Genomic DNA, 22,303 nt, shown 5'->3' on the forward strand with positions numbered 1-22,303 from the left:
CTTTAAGTCCATACCAGGCGGCGGGGCCAGCGACGTCTCCGTCACGGGCCCCGCCTACCTGGATAGCCGCTTGAAATGAGCGGACTTTTCTCCGGGCGGGAAAAGTCCGCTCATTTCGAAAGTACGGCGGACTGGCACACACACGGGCGGATTGTCCGCTGAAACCAAGTTTGGACGGACAATCTTACAGAAATTCCGTAAGACTTAGTCCGCCAGACTGTCCGCTGAAAAAGTCCGCTGAAGCCCACACACGAGCGGACTGGGGGGGAACCTTGCCTCAAATTTAAGAAAAAAATTGACGTGGGGTTCCCCCTAAATATCCATAACCAGACCCTTCAGGTCTGGTATGGATATTAAGGGGAACCCCGCGTCAAATGTAAAAAAAAATTGACGTGGGGGTCCCCCTAAAAATCCATACCAGACCCTTTATCCGAGCACGCAACCTGGCAGGCCGCAGGAAAAGAGGGGGGGACGAGAGAGCAGCCCCCCCTCCCTCCTGAACCGTACCAGGCCACATGCCCTCAACATTGGGAGGATGCTTTGGGGGTCTGTGACCCCTCAAAGCACCTTGTCCCCATGTTGATGAGGACAAGGGCCTCATCCTCACAACCCTGGCCGGTGGTTGTGAGGGTCTGCGGGCGGGGGGCTTATCAGAATCTGGAAGCCCCCTTTAACAAGAGGACCCCCAGATCCCGCCCCCCCCCTGTTTGAAATGGTAAGGGGGTACAAAAGTACCCCTACCATTTCACAAAGAAAGTGTAAAAAATAGTTAAATAAGACAAACACACTTTTGAAAAATTCCTTTATTAAAAATAAAAAAAAATAAAAAAAAGATTCCAGCGGTGGTAATCCACTCTTGCTATCCAGCGACGGACGGTCATCTCTCCAGCGATGGCTCATCTCATCCAGCGCAGCGTATCCATCCTTCTTCTGTCTCCGCGGTGAAGACACTGCAAGGATTCCGGCGGCCTGACGTTTCTTATATACGGAGGGCGGGGCCACCCGTCACCTGACCCCGCCCCCCTCTGACGCAAGGGGAAACCCGGGGTTCCCCGTGACGTATGGGTGACCCCGCCCCCTCTGATGTAACGGAAACCTGCCTGTGTTACATCAGAGGGGTGCGGGGTCACCCATACGTCACAGGGAACCCCAGGTTTCCCCTTGCGTCAGAGGGGAGCGGGGTCAGGTGATGGGTGGCCCCGCCCTCCGTATATAAGAAACATCAGGCCGCCGGAATCCTTGCAGTGTCTCCACCGCGGAGACAGAAGAAGGATGGATACGCTGCGCTGGATGAGATGAGCCATCGCTGGAGAGATGATCGTCCGTCGCTGGATAGCAAGAGTGGATTACCACCGCTGGAATCTTTTTATTTTTTTTTTAATAAAGGAATTTTTCAAAAGTGTGTTTGTCTTATTTAACTATTTTTTACACTTTCTTCATGAAATGGTAGGGGCACTTTTGTACCCCCTTACCATTTCAAACAGGGGGGGGCGGGATCTGGGGGTCCCCTTGTTAAAGGGGGCTTCCAGATTCTGATAAGCCCCCCGCCCGCAGACCCTCACAACCACCGGCCAGGGTTGTGAGGATGAGGCCCTTGTCCTCATCAACATGGGGACAAGGTGCTTTGAGGGGTCATAGGCCCCCAAAGCATCCTCCCAATGTTGAGGGCATGTGGCCTGGTACGGTTCAGGAGGGAGGGGGGGCCGCTCTCTCGCCCCCCTCTTTTCCTGCGGCCTGCCAGGTTGCGTGCTCGGATAAAGGGTCTGGTATGGATTTTTAGGGGGACCCCCACGTCAATTTTTTTTTACATTTGACGCAGGGTTCCCCTTAATATCCATACCAGACCTGAAGGGTCTGGTTATGGATATTTAGGGGGAACCCCACGTCAAATTTTTTCTTAAATTTGAGGCAGGGTTCCCCTTAATATCCATACCAGACCTGAAGGGCCTGGTAATTGAATTTGGGGGACCCCCACGCTTTTTTTTTAAATTTTTTTTTTTTTTTTTTATCAATGACTTTCAATGAGTGTTCTCTGTATTACGGAGCCGACAATTCATAATAGCTGCGAGTGATTTTAAAGGACTTTTTTTCCTGCATAAATGACACTTTGTGCTGGGACAGTTCTAAGCACCAGAAACATGAGCCCCTTCACAGGCATACTATAGACAACCCCCCCCCCCCCCCTACGAAATTTAAAGGAATATTACACTTTTATTGTTTCACTTTAATCATTATTAAAATCACTGCTCCCGAAAAAACGGCCGTTTTTAAAACTTTTTTGCATTGATACATGTCTCCTAGGGCAGGACCCGGGTCCCTAAATACTTTTTAGGACAGTAACTTGCAGAATCTTTTCTCTCTGTCGAATATTTTCTCTATATAATCTTGGACTAATAGAGGTAAGGTTAGGCACATTCGACCACAGGTTCTATAGACAGCTTGTTATTGTCAGAGTCACGTCGAATCTCCTATTCTATATCGAACTGTTGTAACAATGAAAACGAAAATAAAGCATTTATTTATGTCGGATCTTTCGTTTTTCGGATTCTGTGCTTTCGTTATCGTTTGTCAAAACGAAAACGAAAATAGCTGAAATTCGGACGAAAATGCATTCGGACGAAAACGAATGCACATGTCTAATACCTGATGGTTGCATGTTCTCTGGAGGTGCCGTGTGTATTGTGTTTGCATTCCCAGTAGAGATCATATAATCTGGCAAAGCAACTCAATTGCTGATGCAAATCAAATGCATGAAGCCACGGTGCAAATGCCTTCAAATTGCAGTTGTGCTTGTACAAATATTTAGTAAAGATTTTTGTGCAATTATTCTGAAATACTTGGTGACACTAAAAGAACCTTTGACCCCCTGCAGGTAAAAATCAGTCTCCAGAACCCTCCTGAGCTAAAGGTGAATGAATGTTCTACCTGCGACACCCCTCAATGTCTGTACCCTGAAGAACCTATAGTGCTCACTTTGAAAATGCAAGCTCTGAAAGTGGGTAAATATCCTCCAATGAACACAAATGGGAGTATCGTTTTTCATTGTGACTTTTATTTTCAAGAACTGGTCCTCATTAGGGGTGTGCAAATTTTGAGTTTTTACATTTCCCTGAAGTTTTGCAAAAATTAGATTTCTGTAAATGTTTCAATTGTGGGTTTCACATGGCTCCTAGGGCTTACAAAAGCTTCTTTCAACTATCCTGGACCTATTGTTGTGCCAAAGAGCCCCTGATTAGCTGCATTATTTGACTTTATTCTTGAGAAACATTAAAAAAGTTAAAAAAAATTGCAGTAAACATTTATCAAATATTTATGTAGCACACCCCCATAGGAGCTGCAGACAAACATGGATCTCCCACTCCTGCACAGCCAGGCACACGGAATCTTCACAAGCACCCAGAGTCAGAGAACAGTCCGTGTTTGTTTTTGTTTTGTTTTTTATTTATTAGAGGGTTAATAACCTGGATAGGGATTGGAAGTTATGGGATGCCCACTTATCTTCAGCAAAACTTCAGAGCCATCTTCCTATATACATACATATATACACAGTCTCCTTCACATTCCTCCTGCACACTCACTTGCTTGCTCCAGCTTAATCACTCTAAAATGATCTGACAGGCTCCCAGACCAGATTAGCATAGCCCATTACAGGCAGGTACTCGCTGCCACTTTTTGTGTAGCTCAGATGTAGTGAAACGGCTTGTAACTTCTCCTCTGTGGCCACTAATCCCAATACCACCTCTACAGGCCCAGCCTGCTCACCGGCAGCTGCCCCTTTCACCAGCCCTCCTGGCTACCTCTCTACATCAGTCTAACCTAATGATTCCTCACCAGCCCATCCAGGTAACTCTCAGGAGATCTCTCTGGAAAGGATAGAAGACCTAAGTATGCCACTGTCTTTAGCCTCTTAACCACTTGAGATCCGCGCTATAGCCAAATGACGGCTACAGCGCGGATCTCCTTTTCCGGGACTACGTCTATTGACGTAGTCCCGTGCACGAGCGGCCTGCGCGCCACGCTCTGTGATCGGCGAGTCCATGAGACTCGCCTGATCACCGATCCGTGCAAGGGGTCGATCCCGACCCCTTATCACGTGATCAGCTGTCAGCCAATGACAGCTGATCATGTGATATAACGGAGCCGGTAATCGGCTATTATTCCTCCTCGCGCTGTCAGCGCGAGGAGAAAAAAAAAAAGCCGATCACCGGCGGCCGTGATCGGGACATCAGTCCCGATCACGGCCAGCCCTGCTAGTGCCCACCTGCCCCCTGCCAGTGCCCACCTGCCCCCTGCAGTGCCACATGTCTAAAAAGTAAGTGCCACCCAGCAGTGCCCATAGTGCCACCCAACAGTGCCACCCAGCAGTGCCCACAATCTGCCTCAAAGGTGCTGCACCCCAGTGCCACTTATCCGTGCCCATCAGTGTCATCTACCAGTGCCCAGCAGTGCCCCCCATCAGTGCCCAGCAGTGCCACCTATCAGAGCCACCTATCAGTACCACCTATCAGTCCCATCTATCAGTGGTACCTATCAGTGCCCATCCGTGCCACCCATCCGTGCCACCTTATCTGTGCCCATATTTGCCCATCAGTGCCGCCTTATCTGTGCCCATCGGTGCCGCCTTATCTGTGCCTATTAGTGCCGCCTTAACTATGCCTATCAGTGCCCACCAGTGTAGCCTATCAGTGCCCACCAGTGCAGCCTATCAGTGCCCACCAACGCAGCCCATCAGTGCCCACCAGTGCAGCCTATCAGTGCCGCCTAATCAGCGCACTTCAATGAAGGAGAAAAATGACCCCTTTGCAAAATTTTCCAACAAACTATTAAACATGATTTTTTTTTTTTTTGGCATCTTTTTTTGTTTGTTTAGCAAAAAATAAAACTCCGAGCTGTAATTAAATACCACCGAAAGAAAGCTCTATTTGTGGGAAAAAAATGATAAAAATTTCATTTGGGTACAGTGTTGTATGACCGCACAATTGTCATTCAAAGTGCATCAGCGCTGAAAGCTGGTCTGGGACTGAGGGAGGTTTAAGTGCCCAGTAAGCAAGTGGTTAAGGACCAGGCCTCTTTTTCAGATTTGGTGTTTACATGTTTAAAACTGTTTTTTTTTTTTTTGCTAGAAAATTACTTAGAACCCCTAAACATTTTATACTGTTTTTTTTCTAACACCCTAGAGAATAAAATGGCGGTCATTGAAATACTTTTTTTCACACCGCATTTGCGCAGCGGTCTTACAAGCACACTTTTTTTGGAAAAAAATCACAAAAATAAGACAACAGTAAAATTAGCCCAATTTTTTATATTGTAAAAGATAATGGTACACCGAGTAAATTGATACCCAACATGTCACGCTTCAAAATTGCTCCCACTTGTGGAATGGCGTCAAACTTTTAGCCTCAAAAATCTCCATAAGCGACATTTAAAAAATTCTACAGGTTGCATTTTTTGTGTTACAGAGGAGGTCTAGGGCTAGAATTATTGCTCTCGCTCTACCGATCGCGGCAATACCTCACATGTGTGGTTTGACCACCGTCCTCATATGCGTGCGCTACTCACGTATGCGCTCGTTTCTGTGCGCAAGCTCGTCGTGACGGGGTGTTTTTAAAAAAAACTTTTTTTTTCTTATTTATTTTAATTGATTTTATTTATTTTTACACTGTTTTAAAAAAAAAAAAATGGATCACTTTTATTCCTATTAATGTAAACATCCCTTGTAATAGAAAAAAGCATAACAGGTCCTCTTAAATATGAGATCTGGGGTCAAAAAGTCCTCAGATCTCATATTTGGACTAAAATGCAAAAAAAAAAAATGAAAAAATTACATTTAAAAAAAATATACCTTTAACCACTTAAGGACCGCCGTATTGCCATTGTACGTCATTACAATGGCACAGGCAGGCACAAGCACGTACATGTACATGCCTGCCTTCCAGCGGGTGGGGGGACCGATCGCTGGATACGGCGGTCCGGTTCGCTGCAGGAGCGATCCGTGATGAGGGGATGGCCGTATGTTTCTGGCCATCCCCTCTCGATTGCTCCTGGCCAATGACAAGCTTCCTCCCACTGCGTATTGTATACACAGGAAGGAGGAAGTAATGTCATTCTCCTCGGGGCAGTCTTTTTGACCGGACTACGAGGAGAAGACAAAAAGTAAGTGTGCGCCAACACTATACTGACATGTAGGTACACACAGGCACACAAACCCCCCCCATCCCCCCCCTCCGATCGCCCCCCGCCCCCCCCCCCCAGTCACAGTGTCACTGATTGCATTGATCACTTATTTACTGATCACTGCATTCAGTGTCAGTTGTAAAAGTAAAAACTGTCAGGGCAGTTAGTGTCAGGTCCAGGGTAGCCCCCTATCACCCCCCAATAAAGGTTTAACCCCCTGATTGCCCCTAGAGTTAACCCTTTCACCCCCTTTTGCCAGTGTCACTAAGCGATCATTTTTCTGATCGCAGCATTAGTGTCGCTATTGTCGCTAGGTAGCTAGTTCTTTTTTTAGGTTCACCGACCAGGTTTTTATAGCACTAGGTACCCCGATATACTACCCAATAATGGTTTTAACCCCCTGATTGCCCCTAGTTAACCCTTTCACCAGCGATCACAGTATAACTGTCACTGGTGACGCTGGTTAGCCAGTTAGTTATTTAGGTTCCCCGTCAGGTTTTTATATAGCGCCAGGGACCCCCATATACTACCTAATAAAAATTTGAACCCCCTGATTGCCCCTAGTTAACCCTTTCACCAGTGATCACCGTATAAGTGTTACGGGTGACTCTGGTTAGTTTGCTTTTTATAGCATCAGGGCACCCACCATTTATTACCCAATAAAGGTTTAACCCCCTGATCACCCGGCGGGTGATATCAATTAGGTTTTAGGGTCAGGGTCTGCGTCGCCCCAGGCAGCGCTAGGTTAGTGCCAGTACCGCTAACACCCACACGCAAAGCATAAACCTCCCGTAGTGGTATAGAATCTGAACAGATCAATATCTGATCTGATCAGATCTATACTAGCATCCCCAGCAGTTTAGGGTTCCAAAAGAACGCATTGTTAGCGGGATCAGCCCAGATACCTGCTGGCACCTGCGTTTTGCCCCTTCGCCCAGCCCACCCAAGTGCAGTATCGATTGATCACTGTCACTTACAAAACACTAAACACATAACTGCAGCGATCGCAGAGTCAGGCCTGATGAAGTTTTTTTTTGGTAGCATTTTATATTTAAATCCGGAAGGCAGTGCTTGAGTTTCGGGGTCCGGTACGTGGCTAGGCTCCCAAAAAGTCCCCCACATGTGGTATCCCCGTACTCGGGAGAAGCAGCAGAATTTATTTTGGGGTGTAATTTGACTTATGCCCATAGCATGTGTGAGCAATATATCATTTAGTGACAACTATGTTCAAAAAAAATTTTTTTTTTTAAATTCCTGCAACTTGTGGCAATATATAAAATATTTCATGGACTCAACATGCCTCTCAGTAAATAACTTGGGGTGTCTACTTTCCAAAATGGGGTCATTTGGGGGGGTTTTGTGCTATTTTGGCATTTTATGGCCTTCGAAACTGTGATAGGTAGTGATGAGTGAGATCAAAAATTTGCACCCTTAGAAACCCTGAAGGCAGTGATTGGTTTTCGGGGTGCCGTACGCAGCTAGACTCCCAAAAAGTCCCACATATGTGGTATCCTCGTACTCAGGAGAAGCAGCAGAATATATTTTGGGGTGCAATTCCACATATAACTATGGCATGTGTGAGCAATATATCATTTAGTGACAACTTTTTGTAACCCTGAACTCTAAAAACCCTGACCCAATTAAGACTCACCAGCTTAGAAAAGTGAATCAGAGTATGGCTTTCCTATACTAACTTCTAGCACACACTAGAAAAAAGATGAGAGAAAAACCCACAAATACAAAGAACACCAAATAACTGGTAAAATATTTTTTCCAAGGAAATTCCACCTAAAAGAAGTAGCTTATAACAGAGCTTAACTCACCAACCGAAGATTTGATTAATTTGTGTCCCCCTCCCTCCTCCATTTTACACAAATGCTAATATATCATTATTTTTTCCCTTGCTAGTTTTTGTGCTGCAAGGCAGCACTTCTTGGTTTTTGGCCTAACTTGGCCTTGCTGCCTCCTGTGATTGCTACAGTATATCACAGATATTTCAGGAGGCATGTGATAGGGCTCCTGCATAGGGCTGTACATTAGGGTTTATTGGTGTCACAGAGTAAAATATGACTGTTGTGATGCCTAAGAGCCACAGCTGCAGTATAATTTTGCGGATGAGCCTAACACCCGCCCCCCCGGTTTGGTTCGCAGCAGAACATGCAAACAGGCAAAAAACTTGTGGAAACAACATTAGTCTATGGGACATGAACATGAAAAATCATTTTGAAGGCTTTTATGCAAGTTATCGCCTTAAAAAGTGTATGGGGACCCGGGTACTGCCCCAGGGGGCATGTATCAATGTAAAAAAAGTTTTAAACATTTACGTTTTTTCAGGAGCAGTGGTTTTAATAATGCTTAAAGTGAAACAATAAAATGAAAAATTCCTTTAAATATTGTGCCTGGGGGGTCCCCTTAGTCTGCCTTTAAGTTAGCGCCTCTGTCTGATGTGTTTCACTGTCCCACAGCAAAATTACATTTCTAAAGGAAACATTTTTATTCAAAATTGTCCGCGGCTGTGATGTATTTCTGGATCCCAGCAATAAACATAAAAAATCTGTCCAGTCCATTAGCAGACTCTGGTATATTATTAAGTGAAAACCCCATGTCAACATTTTTAAAAAATGGCGTGGGGGGTCCCCCAGGCAATATATACTCTGAACTGCAGTATACAGTATATACTATATGGACTGCACTATATACTCTGCAGAAAAAATGGGCCTTAGTTGTTTGTGGTGCCAGAACACTGTAACCCCTCAATGAAACAAGGAAAGCCGCTCAAGGTTAGTGAGTCTCTGGTTAATCCCCATACACTAGTCAGGTGCCAGCCCAGCTTGCATGCTGTGCAACGTTAGGAAATGATTCCAGATGGCTGCACTTCCAAAAATCCTTTTATTGAAGCTTCATATGACAAGTGGTTGACAGATCCAGGGAGCAGGGGGCAAAGAGGTAGGCGCGTTTCACGCAAAAGTTAGCACTTAGTCATTACCTATTGGAGATAGTCACCACAATCACCTATATATTGCTCTAATGTGTGATCATTAGGTTACAGGTGAACTAACCAATTAAAATTAGTACTCAGCTGGTGTTACAAAGAAAACCTGGCTAGAATACACAGTACTGACACTCAAATCTGATGTAAAGAGTTTGGTCCAAATCCACTGACAGAAAAAAAAATCTTATACTCCAATTGAACTCGGAATAATAATAGAAAACATGTATATATATTAGAGTTGCGCGATTAATCGTTAAGAATCGTTATTGTGATTTTTTTTTCCCATTGCAATCTTGAAAAAAGTATTTCCTGATTCTTTCTATGCAGAGAATTCTCTACAGCTGTCAAAAGAAAAAAAAAAAAAAGGGAAGTCTGCCAAGAATCACAACATTCTTTAGCAGTGGAACTAAAAGTGGTTCTAAACCCATGGGGGGGAAGAAAAAAAAAAGCAACCTGCAAGGCAAAGGTATAATGAGCTAGTATGCATAGCATACTAGCTCATTATGAATAACTTACCAGAAAACTAAGCCCCGAAGCGGTCCTCGGTCTTCACGTCTGCCGCTGCCATGGATCCCGGAGTGACTTCTGGGTCTCGCTGCTCCGGTGCTGTGATTCGCCAGAGCAGCGATGACGTCACTCCCGTGCGCAATCAATCTGCTGCCTGCCCAGTGCGCCTGCGCGCCGCTGTCTACGGTTTAGGAGATATTTCTTGGACCCACAGGTAAGCCTTAATCTAGGCTTACCTGTAGGTCAAAGTGGTTTGTAAGGGTTTACAACCACTTTAAGTATAAACATTGTAACAATGTGTCCTTTAGCTCAAAGGAATATGCGTTGGTGTGAAAATGAGGGAAGTTTCCCCACTTAAACCTTTTTCTGACATTTGTTGGTTTCAAGGTAAAATCTTTTTTTTTTTTTTTGCTAGAAAATTACTTGGAACCCCAAAACATTATTACTAAGAGAGGAAGGAAAAAATAAAACGTAAGAGAGAAATAGGCGCTAATAGACTGCAGGAAACAAGCTAAGAGAGAAAAAATGAATAAATGTATAGGAGAAAATAGGTGCTAATAGACTGCAGGAAACTAGCTAAGAAAAAACATCCCAGCAATATATATAAAAAAAATCATTGAAAAAATGATTGGGGGGTCCCCCCCAGTCCATTACCAAGCCCTTTGGGTCTGGTATGGGTATTAAGGGGAACCCCACACCAAAATGATAAAAAAAAATGGAGTGGAGGTCCCCCCCAAAATCCATACCAGGCCCTTCAGATCTGGTATGGATATTGAGTGGAACCCCGTGCCAAATGTTTTTTTTGTTTGTTTTTTTTATTGCGTGAGGGTCACCCAGGCACTATATACTTTTAATAGCAGTATATACTATATGGACTACAGTATATACTCTGCAGAAAAAGTGGGCCTTTGGTTTTGGTGGTGCCAGACCACTGTAAACCCTCACAGTTACTCTTGTTGGGCACAGAAACAGGCCCTGCTGTTAAATATTATTTTAAAAATTGTAATTGCATGTCCCTGTTAAAGCGTAGGTCCACCCTAAAATGGACCTTCCGCTCATCGGAATCCTCCCCCCCTCCGGCGCCACAATTGGCACCTTTCAGGGGGGAGGGGGGTGCAGTTACCTGGATAATCCAGGCAACTGCACCCACTTCCGGGCTAGCTCTCTGCGGAAAGGGGCATAGATTACGCCCCTTTCCGCAAGTGCCCGCCCCCTTCCGCAAGTGCCCTGCTGCCTTCTGGGAAACACACAGATCCCAGAGGCAGCGGGGACCGTCCTCATTGTGCAGCGCGGTTTGCGCATGCGCAGTAGGGAACCGGGAAATGAAGCCGAAAGGCTCCATTTCCTGATTCCCATACCCAAGATGGCGGCGGCAGCACTCGAGTGACGATCTACAGATCGGCTTCGGGTGCCGACATCGCGGGCGCGCTGGACAGGTAAGTGTCACTATTTTAAAAGTCAGCAGCTGCAGTATTTGTAGCTGCTGACTTAAAAAAAAAAAAAAAACGCGGAGTCCCGGCGGACTCCGGCTTTAAACAGGGGCAGAAAAATTGGGCCTTGGGTGGTGGTGCCCTAAACCAAAAATATTGTTGGAAGCTACCATCAGGTGCTTGATAGCTGCTGATCCAGGACTGATTTATTTTTATAAATGTGAGCCTATCAACGGGTCTGTGGACAGGTGCACTTTTTGATCCATTACAAACCTTCCAGCAGCACTGAATGTACGTTCAGAAAGCAAGCTGGATGCAGGACAGGCCAGTAGCCAATGGTCCATCCTCAAGACCCAGTAAACCAGTGGATGCTCTGTTGGAAAGGTCTCCAAGTCTGCTCTTGCCCCTAGATATTCCTACACTATATAATGCAGATGCTCGCGATGATTGCTTGAACCTATCAGACCTTGGCGTTGAGGACTGAAAAATTGTTTAAAGGCATTGGTCAACCGGCCACCTTCTCCACCGCTCTTCCTCTGACCGAGCGAAGCCTCAACATGTTGTCCAGAACAAGGAAATGGTAAACTCCCAGGGTCTGTAAATGCATTACACAAACATTTCTTCAAGGCCTCCTGAAGATGTTTCATTCTCTGCTCCCTCTGGAAAGGCAGGATGAGTTCTGCAACTTTACCCTTGTAACTTGGATCAAGAAGGGTTGCCAGCCAGTAATGATCCCTCTACTTGATACCATGAATCCTAGGGTCCTTTCACAGGCTTTGTAGATAAGGGAGGCCATACAGCATAAGTTTGCAGGGGCATTCGATTCTGAGTCTTCTGGGTCACTAAGGATCACATTATTCATAACTCCCTCCTCCCAGCCATGTACAACTCCTTGGGTTTCTGGGGACTGAAAACCATCCCTTGAAGACTGCGTGTTATCCTCTAAATCCATGCTGACACATTCCTCCTCCTCCTCCTCCTCCATTTCCTCTTCTCCCTGTGTGTTTGTTAGCCTCACAGGAATACTATCTGGATAAAGGGGGCCTTGAGAGGAAAGGAATTCCTCCTTCCTCCCGCTATTCTACCTCAAGTGCCCTGTCCATGATCCCATGAAGCCTGTGCTCCAGCAGGAGGACTAGAGGGACAGTGTCACTGATGGATGCATTTTTCGCTGCTCACCATCATTGTGACCTGCTCAAATGGTGACAAGAGGGACCCTCCCCTGGTGACATACTTGCACAGGTACTCATTGATGGCCCTCTGCTTTGTGTGCAATCCCTTTGAATGTCAGCCTTAGGCAGACCAACTCGAGCCCTGCATGGCATCTTTTAGCCTGACTGCTTGCATATATATAGCCCCTTGAGCGCTTAGGGAGCACTGCTGGTTCAGAGGACAATTCTGCAGAAGAGGCCATAGAGGAAGAAGAGGAGGAGGGAGGGGAGCAAACAGATGTTGTGGCAGAATCACCACCAGCTTTTTGGAGGCGTGGTGGCGGATCAAGCTCCAAACTGAACCCTGTTCTGCATCCTTCCCAGCCTTGCAGCATAGTTACCCAGTGCACCATGAAGGAAAGGTAACATCCCTAACATACATTAATGTATATACATACTTACTAGGAATACTTGGGTATTTTGGTTAATCGGTCTATGTGAGTCATATTGTGTATTTGCCTATTTTCATGTATAGTGAGGGTGTTTATTTTGTAAACCTACACACACACCTTAAGGTATTACCCCCACAGGGGGCTTGCTTTACACCTATATAGGGATTTAGTTGTAGTGTATACCTCATATCTGTGGTCACAGCCCCCTCTCTTTCTCTCTCCCTCTGTACTTTTTTTAGGTAGCGCTACTGACCCCAACACTTGTCTATTTAGTAATGCATGTAGTTAAAATTTCATAAGTTTCATTTATTCGTTTTCTTATGAATTCCACATTTTTGGAATGATTCTAATTCAGACCAGTCGAAAACTGATCCAAATTCTATGTAAATAGCTGGTTGTTAAGCGGGCCAGGTAGCTGGCCGCTGCATCCTTAACAGCTGATAACTTATCAGCTGTCATGCAACCAATGAAAAATAAAGAAGCCCATGTCACAATTTTTTTTTTTTAATAGCGTGAGACCCCCCAAAAATTCATACTAGACCCTTATCGGAGCATGCAGCCCGGCAGGCCAGGAAGGGGGTGGACGAGGGAGAAGCACCACCCCCCGAACCATACTAGGCCACATGCCCTCAAGATGGGAGAGGGATGCTTTGGGGCAGTAGGGTCCTCATGCCATTTTTTTTAATCCCTTACTGGATGTAAACCCCCACGCTGTTTTCTTCTTCTTCTTTTTTTTTGTAAATGTTTTAATTTTATTTTTATACTTTTTTAATAATGCTATTTTGAATAAACACTGCTAAAAACACTAAACAAATTCCGGAATTTCATAAACTAAGTGGTCAGTTGACTTAATATTGGACAAATTTGTTTTCGGAATCGATGAATCATTGGCTGTTAAGGACGTGGCAGCTGTCATCCCGGGCCCGCTCCTTAATAACCAGCTATTCTTCACATAGAATTTGGATTGGTTGATCATTGTTGTCAACTGATCCGAATTTGAATCAAAAAATTGTAATTCATTAGAAAATGAATAACCCAAACAAAACTATCTGAAACAAAACTAAACTAACTTTCTGTTCTGGGCATGTCAATCCAGCACCACTCCCCTCATTTTCTGGTCTAACAGGAGATACTGAGAACAGTAGGAGCTGTCAATCAAACTCCTGTGGGAAGTGGTGGAGGGGTCATGACTTACCAGTGCAATATGTGTCTATGGAGACACACAGCCCAACGTGGGAGCGCATGTGCACAGGTGCTTCCTTCCTTAGCACCCAGTTTGCTAAGGAGGCACCAAGAGGAGGGAAGAGCCGAGAGCACCAGTGGGGGATTGCCAAAGAGAAGGTAAGGAACTGCTCTGTACAATATTATTGCACAGGGCAGGTAAGTATAACCTCTTTTTTTATTTTAACAAAAAAAAAAACAGCCTGAATCATAAAAATAGCTACACAGAATTACAAATCTTTTGACAGATAAGCCAGGTCACATAGGTGTATATTAACTATGTATTTAGCTGTTGGAGTTGAACTTTAAAACCTAGGGTATATAAGCTATAACCATAGAAAGTACTGTAAATATGTCTGCCTTGAGGCACACCGACTTTTCATGGCTGAAGGAGAGGATTGGATCTGGATTGACTTTAACACAATATAATTGTTCTATCCAGGCTCTGCAGAATTTATGACCAGTATACAAGCCATTCATTCAGAAGAAGGGTGTGAAGGAGAGCAGCCAATCGTCCCAGACACCAGAGCTTCTGATATTGTCATGAAGACTGTGATGATTAAGGTGACTCTTGGTGATATACACCAAAAAAAAGTTTAAAATGAAAGTCGTTCCTGTCATAGGCATGTGTAGCATCTGTTTCATCTCCACAGATTATAATGCTGATATATTTTAGACTATTCTAGTATCAGCTTCCTGCCCCTTCATATGGAAGAAATCTATGTTAATACAGATGATGTATTAAAAAAAAAAAAAAAAAAAAGGAAAGTAATTTTATTTGTAATTTAAAGTGACTGCAATGGTTTTTTTTTTAAATACCGTATTTATTGGCGTATAACATGCGCCGGCGTATAACACGCAGCCCAATTTAAGAGGCAAGTTTTGTAAAAAAAATTTTTTTTAAATAAACCACTTTTAAGAAAAATAAGGTCAGTGAGCATCAATGCAGCCTGATCTGTGCCCATCTGTAACCTTCCATTTACTTCTGCCATGTGCTCTTAACTGACCCCAATGTGTTTTAAGCATTTAGGTGTCACTTGCCTCTCAGCTGCTCCACCATCCAGCAAGAATTAGCCAGTTAGCAGGAGATGCCAGTGATCCCAAACTAGCCAGGGATGTTATGCTATTCTCTCACCGCTGTAGAGCACTGGAATCTCTCCCACTTCTGTCAAATACAGCTGATTACTGCCCTGAAACCATAATTGAATCTGTGAATACAGATGCAGCACTGTGCAGGAAGCTCCTCTACTCTCCTTTCCTGAGCAACCGAGCCGAGCGCCAAGCAGAGCCGAATGCCAAGCCAAGCGCGAGCACAGCCGAATGCCAAGCCGAACGCTGGAAATCTCGAGCCGTCATCTCCGCTCGGCTTGGGATTCGGCTCGGCATTCGGCTCTGCTCTACGATTTCCAGTGGCACTTGTCCCCCCTCCTTCCCCCTCTGAGATACGCTATCGGCGTATCATGCACCTGCGATTTTCCCCCTATTTTCAGGGGGAAAAAGTGTGTGTTATACGCTGATAAATACGGTATGTTTTCTTAAAGTGGTATTAAACCTAAAACCAGAAATGTATTATATTGCTGTTTACTAATCATTAGATGTGGTGACTGCATTCATGTTCTTTTCTTTGGCTTTTTTCCTTCTGTTTTCATCCAGTGATCCAGGCCAGTAACACAATTCCTGTATTAGTGAGATACCACTGTGGAGGAATGAGCATGGGAGGCACAGCAGCATTCTCAGTTGGGGGGGGGGGGGGTGGGAATGTTAAAATATAACTAAAGATAAAACTTTTTTTTTCATAGTTTTGGATAGAGTGGAGAGGGATTAGAACCTCTGTCTGTTTTTTATTGCTGTCTGTACCCTCGTTAGGGAGATTCGCCCTCTATTTGTCCTGTTTACCATTGAAAGTAAAAGAAAATTCCAGGTTTTGGGTTGTCCCCAGAAAAGTATTATAAGTGAAATCTTCCCATGCGGACACTAGTTCTGGTGACCTGGAGGGGGGTCCCAAGTGTAGCACTAACAACCGAAGGAGCTGCTGGTTTGATTGGGCTTACCGTTACCTTCTTCTCCTCGATTTGTGTCTAGGGGTTTCCCGTGGTAGATACCCAGAAACTCTAGAGACTGATGACAGATCCGCATGAAGGGATTTTTATTGAAAAAACTTAGACAACAAACAGTCTCTTTAAAATAGGATCAGAGGGTTAGGAAGGAAGTTCAGGTACTCTTAGTGTCAAAGTCAATAATGAAGGACTTGCTTACTTTGACTAGATCCAGAGCATAGCCATTCACAAATGGATGTTCACTCAGGTTGGATAGTCCCTTTCTCATAAGGCCTAGCAGCCAACAAGGTTCTTTACTCGGGAACAAGTCTCTACCACAGACGGTGTTGTAGAACTTCAGCAAACTAAAACTTGTGGAACACTCGTGTGATGCCTGGATCTTTCAGCCAGCTTGGCGATACCCACGAGACGGGATTCACTTAGGTACTTCAGCCCCTCCAGGCTCTTGCTAAGAAGCCAACCGCATGCGGCCTTCTTATGAAGAGTCCTCTCCTGGATAGCTACAAAGTTACTGGGCTTCTTCAACTACCGGAGACGGCACCGGAGCACCTTGGAATCCTTCTTTAGTTTCCTTGCCTCGGGCTAGCCAGCCCAAGACAACAAGTCAGGTGGATCCGCACCCCAGGTCATAGCCTTCCTGGGGGCTGGTCAGGAGGACCAGGACCATGGAGTCTAAACGTACTTCTGGACCAGAACCCTGAAACACGTGACATCTGCATCTTAAGTACCCTCTCCCAGAAAGCACAGCAAGAGTGATACTCCCACTGGGCGGGCTCCGAGAGAGAGTAAACTTAAAGCACCCAACGAGACTGTGGTTCCATGCCTGCCAGAAGAGATAGTGCCCCTTGTGGCCAGGCTGAACATCCTGTAGTCCAGTCAGACTGATGCTGTGGTCCAAATTTATAACAATTGTACCCAAACCAAACTGCAGTTCAGGTGTAACATTAAAAACACAGCACATGCTCTTCAGGAGCCGGCGATACACAAGGGATTCCCCTAATTTGTAGGGATTTCTTCTTACTTACTGTTTTAGCTGTGGAACAGGAAATGAAGGGCAATCTCCCTGATGGGACACAGATGGCAAAAAATATACTGGCAGGGATTATGATCCTGCCTTCCTCTGTTCAAAATGAACAAAAAAAGTTTATTTAAATGTATTACCAGATTTCAGTACAATAGCAAAACCCTAGCTCACACTTTATAATTAGTTATAGCAAACTGTTTTTTGCCTTTTGGGGTAGGGTAACCAGATGTCCCTGATTTCAGGGGACAGTCCCCGGATTGAGGACACTGTCCCCGTCAAAGTTTGTCCCTGGATTTGACTTCAGCAGGAGCTGGGGCAATTTTCAAAGACAGACAGTGCAGAATAAAAAAAACAAATTTTGAATTACACAGCCCTGCTCCTACTAGCTTAGGGGGTGTATTTTTCCATTATCTGTGTCCCTTTCTGATGATGATGTGCTGGTCAGAGCGGATGGACTATTTCTTCAGTTTTCGGCACATGCATGCCCATTCAGCTCCGCTCACATGTTATTCTGCCTTGGCTCAAATTCCGGCCAGCTGCCTGCCTGCTTATCTCCTTGCCTTCCCTGGCAGTCATTTTCCTCTGCTCCCCACCCAGTAGTAGCCGGGGCCCAGAGAGTGAGACCTGAGAGGCTGTGAGGTGGCGGTGGCGATGGGCAGAGAGAGGCAGCTGAGCTCAGCTGACAATGTCCAGCAGCAGGAATAGAGGGGAAGCAGATCCAATTGTGGGGCTGTCAGTGCCTTCAAGGCTTCAACACAGGTGTGCTTTGGGGGTGTCTGTGAATAGACTACATTTCACTGTGTCTGTCTCTCTGGCATAATGGATGGTATCAGAACTCACAGGCACTTATTGGTCATAAGTTAACAAAATCAGCACCCAGCAGCCATGTTACACAGTAGGTGAGGTGGAAAAAAGACACAAGTCCATCAAGTCCAACATATGTGTGTGATTGTATGTCAGTATTACATTGTATATCTCTGTATGCTGTGGTCGTTCAGGTGCTTATTTAATAGTTTCTTGAAACTATAAATGCTCCCCGCTGAGACCACCGACTGTGGAAGAGAATTCCACATCCTTGCCACACTTACAGTAAAGAACCCTCTACGTAGTTTAAGGTTAAACTTCTTTTCTTCTAATTTTAATGAGTGGCCACGAGTCTTGTTAAACTCCCTTTTGCAAAAAAGTTTTATCCCTTTTGTGGGGTCACCATCATGGTATTTGTATATTGAAATCATATCCCCTCTCAAGCGTCTCTTCTCCAGAGAAAATAAGTTCAGTGCTTGCAACCTTTCCTCATAACTAATATCCTCCAGACCCTTTATTAGCTTTGTTGCCCTTCTTTGTACTCGCTCCATTTCCAGTAATCCTTCCCGAGGACTGGTGCCCAGAACTGGATAGCATACACCAGGTGAGGCCGGACCAAAGTCTTGAAGAGCTGGAGAATTATCGTTTTATCTCTGGAGTTGATCCCTTTTTAATGCATGCCAATATTCTGTTTGCTTTGTTAGCAGCAGCTTGGTATTGAATGCCATTGCTGAGCCTATCATCTACTAGGACCCCCAGGTCCTTTTCCATCCTAGATTCCCCCAGAGGTTCTCCCCCCAGTGTATAGATTGCATTCCTATTTTTGCCACCCAAATGCATTATTTTAAATTTTTCTACATTGAAACTCATTTTCCATGTACAGTAGTTGCCGACCCCATTCATTTGTTAATGTTATGTGACACATGGTGACAGAGTCAGCCAGAGCCATGATAGAGTGCCTGCTGCCTGTGAGTTATCGTAATGCTGATGATCTTAACCCTTGCCTGATAGATGATTTACCACTACAGGGTGGTCGCACTGCACAGAATCACTTATATACGTGATCCTGCATTTCTGGGTGTCAGAGCCAATCAGCGGATCCAGCGGACTCGCCTAGTGGTCTGCCTATGTAAACAAGGCAGTTCGCCATTCTGTCAGCGTGGAAGACATTGATCCTGTGTTCCTGCAAAGCAAGTACAGGGATCTATGTCTTCCCTTAGGAAATCACCTCCCCCACAGTGAGAAAACACTTGTTAGGCACATATTTAACTCATTGATTGCCCTAGATGTTATCCCCTTCCATGCCAGTGTCATTAGTACAGTGACAGTACATATTTTTAGCACTGATCACTGTATTAGTGTCACTGGTTCCCACAAAGTGTCACTAATGCCGCGTACACACGAGCGGAATGTCCGACAGAAAAAGTCAGATCGAATCTTTTCATTGGATATTTCGATCGTGTGTATGTCTCATCTGACTTTTTTTTTTCTAAAATTCGGACAGACCTAGAAATGGAAACCATGTTTTAAATATTTTCGACTGAACCAATTCCTATCGGGAAAACCGCTCGTCTGTATGCTGTTCCAACGGACCAAAAACAATGCATGCTCTGAAGCAAGTACGAGATGGCGGCTATTGGCTACTGGCTATCGAACGTCCTTTTTCTAGTCCCGTCGTACATGTTATACATCACCGCGTTCTAGACAGTTGGACTTTGGTGTGATCGTGTGTAGGCAAGAGAGTTTCAGCGGAACTCCATTGGAACCTTTGGCGTTTATTCTGATGAGAAAACCGGTCGTGTGTATGTGGCATTAGTGTCGGATTTGTCCATCGCAATATCGCAGTCCCGCTATGAGTCGCTGATTGCTGCCATTACAAATAAAAAAAAAAGTATGTCCCCGGATTTCATTTAAAAAATCTGGTCACCTTATTTTGGGGTAAAGACTTTACATAAATAAAAGCTGATCATTTTAATCACCCCTGCCAGTATTAAAGTATCACTAAAGTCTATTTTTTATTTTTTTTTTATAATTGAAATAACAAACATGTTATGCTCATCTTCTCTGTGCAATAGTATTGCTCAGAGCAGGCCCGATCCTCCTCCTTTTTGGTCGCCTGCCAGCTATCTTGGCTCCTTCTTTTTTTCGTGTTCCGCTTGCTAGGGGGAACATGGTGTCTGCTCGGTCCCAAGCTGTGTGTCTTTGGAGCTGGACTCCATAGACACACACAGCGAGACTTGGCTCCACCCCCCCTCTTCTTCCTCACTGCCTTTGATTGACAACTGCAGGGGCCAATGCCTCCTGCTGCTGTTCAAGTCCTTTGGGGAAGCGAGGGGGGAGAAAAGCTGCAGCCATGTACAGTGCTGGACCTTTTCTCCCATCTCTTCCCCTTCATGCAGGAAAGGAAGAGGACAGAGATTTATAAAACGGAATAAAAATTCCTTGTATTAAGGTAAAAAAAAATTTTTAGCTTTAGGGCCGGTTCACACAGCGATGCGCGGCGAGGCGTCTCCGACTTACCTCGCCGCGACCTGCGGGGAGCTCAGCGGCGACTTGCAGAGGACTTCTGTATAGAAGTCAATGCAAGTCGCCCCCGAAGTCGCCCCGAAGTAGTACAGGAACCTTTTTTCTGAGTCGGAGCGACTCGAGTCGCTCCTCTCAGAACGGTTCCATAGTACAGAACGGGGGCGACTTGCGGGAGCGAGGCGAGGCGAGCCGTGTCGCCTCGCCTCGCTGTGTGAACCGGCCCTTAGTATCACATTTAATGGTCTGTCTCATATCCATGTAAATTGATACATTCTACTGAAAGCTTAAACTTCGGAAAAACAGTAGAGGAAAAAAAAAAGTCTAAAAAGGACTTTGTGTTGGAGGGTTGCTATGTTCATTCTCCATTGACTCACTGTATGTAGGGACAAAGGCATCCTCACTTGCAGAAGTAGGGAAAAGGAGAGGTTTTGGAGATCACAGATGACATTACAGGATTCAGAAAAACATAGTAAGAAATTATTTAAAGAAAAAACGATCTCAAGTAGTGGGCGTGTAGGGATTAAACTGTATACATATTTTATTAACTTAATGATGTTTATTCATATTGTGCAGGCAGAGGGTGTGCCAGTGGAGAAGTCACACAATTCCATTCTATGTGGTGAAGGTACAGTATTACATTTTAATAATAGGGATATACTGTGGCCTTGGTAATAAAGTGCTAAAGTGTTCAGCACCTTGAACAGATCCACAATGAGACAATATTCAGTACAATACTGTTTATGGAAAATACATGGAAACAGCGGACTCTAAAATTATGTGTTCTGCAGATTACAGAATATAATGCTGGCTTTTTAAAACCATTTTTCACAGATCATTACTCTTTTACTAAACCAAAAAGAACCCAATCAGCATTGTGGGTGGAGGCATTTAGATTATTCTTGTGTAACTCTGTTGCTAATTGTATATCCAATTGATATTGCACTACATTTGGTTCCTTTTAGTGTACCTTACTACTTTTAATGGTTGTCCATGCTTAAAGTGTAACTAAAGGGGAAAGAAAGTAAAAGAAAATCTCACATTTTGGGATTGTCCCCAGAACATTAATAGAAATGAAATCTTCCAATAAGGACATTAGTTCTTGTGATCCTGGTGACAGCCATGGATTCCCTCTCTTTGGTGATATTTCCTTTCAATTCCTGGATTGGCTATGGGATAGGAAGTAAAAGAAAATCTCACTAATGGGACACAGATAGCAAAAATACTGACAGGCGTTATAACTCTCCCTTTATTCAAAATGAAAAAAAAAATGTTTTACCTTAAATTTAACTTTAATGGTTACTCTCTCTTATTGTCCTGCTTCTGTATACCCCTATTGGTTGCTCTATCCTGTTGGCTTGCCTCCGTTTAACCTTAATGATTGCCCTGTCTTGTTGGTCGGACTCAGTGTACCTTTAATCCTTGACTTACCTTGTTGGCCTGCCTCAGTATACCACTAATGGTTACCATATAATGTTGGCTTGCCTTAGTATGATCCTAATGGCTGCCCTATCTTGTTGGTCAGCCTCAGTATACCCGTAATGGTTACTCTATATTGTTGGCTTGCTTTAGTATGATCCTAATGCTTACCCTATATTGTTGGCTTGCCTCAGTATGACCCTGATTGCCCTATCTTGTTGGTCAGCCTCAATATACCCTTAATGGTTACTCTATATTGTTGGCTTGCCTTAGTATGACCCTAATGGTTGACCTGTCTTTTTGGCTTGCCTTAGTATGACCCTAATGGTTGACCTGTCTTTTTGGCTTGCCTTAGTATGACCCTAATGGTTGACCTGTCTTTTTGGCTTGCCTTAGTATGATCCTAATGGTTGCCCTGTTATGTTGACCTGCCTCAGTAGACCCCTAATGGTTAACTTACCTTGTTGGTTTGTCTCACTAAGACCCTAAAGGCCGCCCCTTATCTTGTTGGCCTGCGGCAGTATGACCCTATAGTTGCCCTCTTTTGTT

At 44.6% G+C, this 22,303-nt stretch overlaps 1 protein-coding gene across 1 annotated transcript in view; it reads left to right on the forward strand.

The window, feature by feature from the left end:
* Window positions 1-22,303, forward strand: part of LOC143930667 (alpha-2-macroglobulin-like protein 1) — a 210,419-nt gene that overhangs the window by 122,360 nt on the left and 65,756 nt on the right. The window contains exons 20-22 of the mRNA XM_077455170.1: window positions 2,873-2,999; window positions 14,370-14,491; window positions 20,912-20,963. Coding sequence (XP_077311296.1) covers window positions 2,873-2,999; window positions 14,370-14,491; window positions 20,912-20,963 — 301 coding nt within the window. The remainder of the gene's footprint in view (window positions 1-2,872; window positions 3,000-14,369; window positions 14,492-20,911; window positions 20,964-22,303) is intronic.

The sequence above is a fragment of the Lithobates pipiens genome, unplaced genomic scaffold (assembly GCF_037356315.1).
Source record: "Lithobates pipiens isolate NorthernLeopardFrog02 unplaced genomic scaffold, aLitPip1_a1.2 Scaffold_25, whole genome shotgun sequence".
Lineage (NCBI taxonomy): Eukaryota > Metazoa > Chordata > Amphibia > Anura > Ranidae > Lithobates > Lithobates pipiens.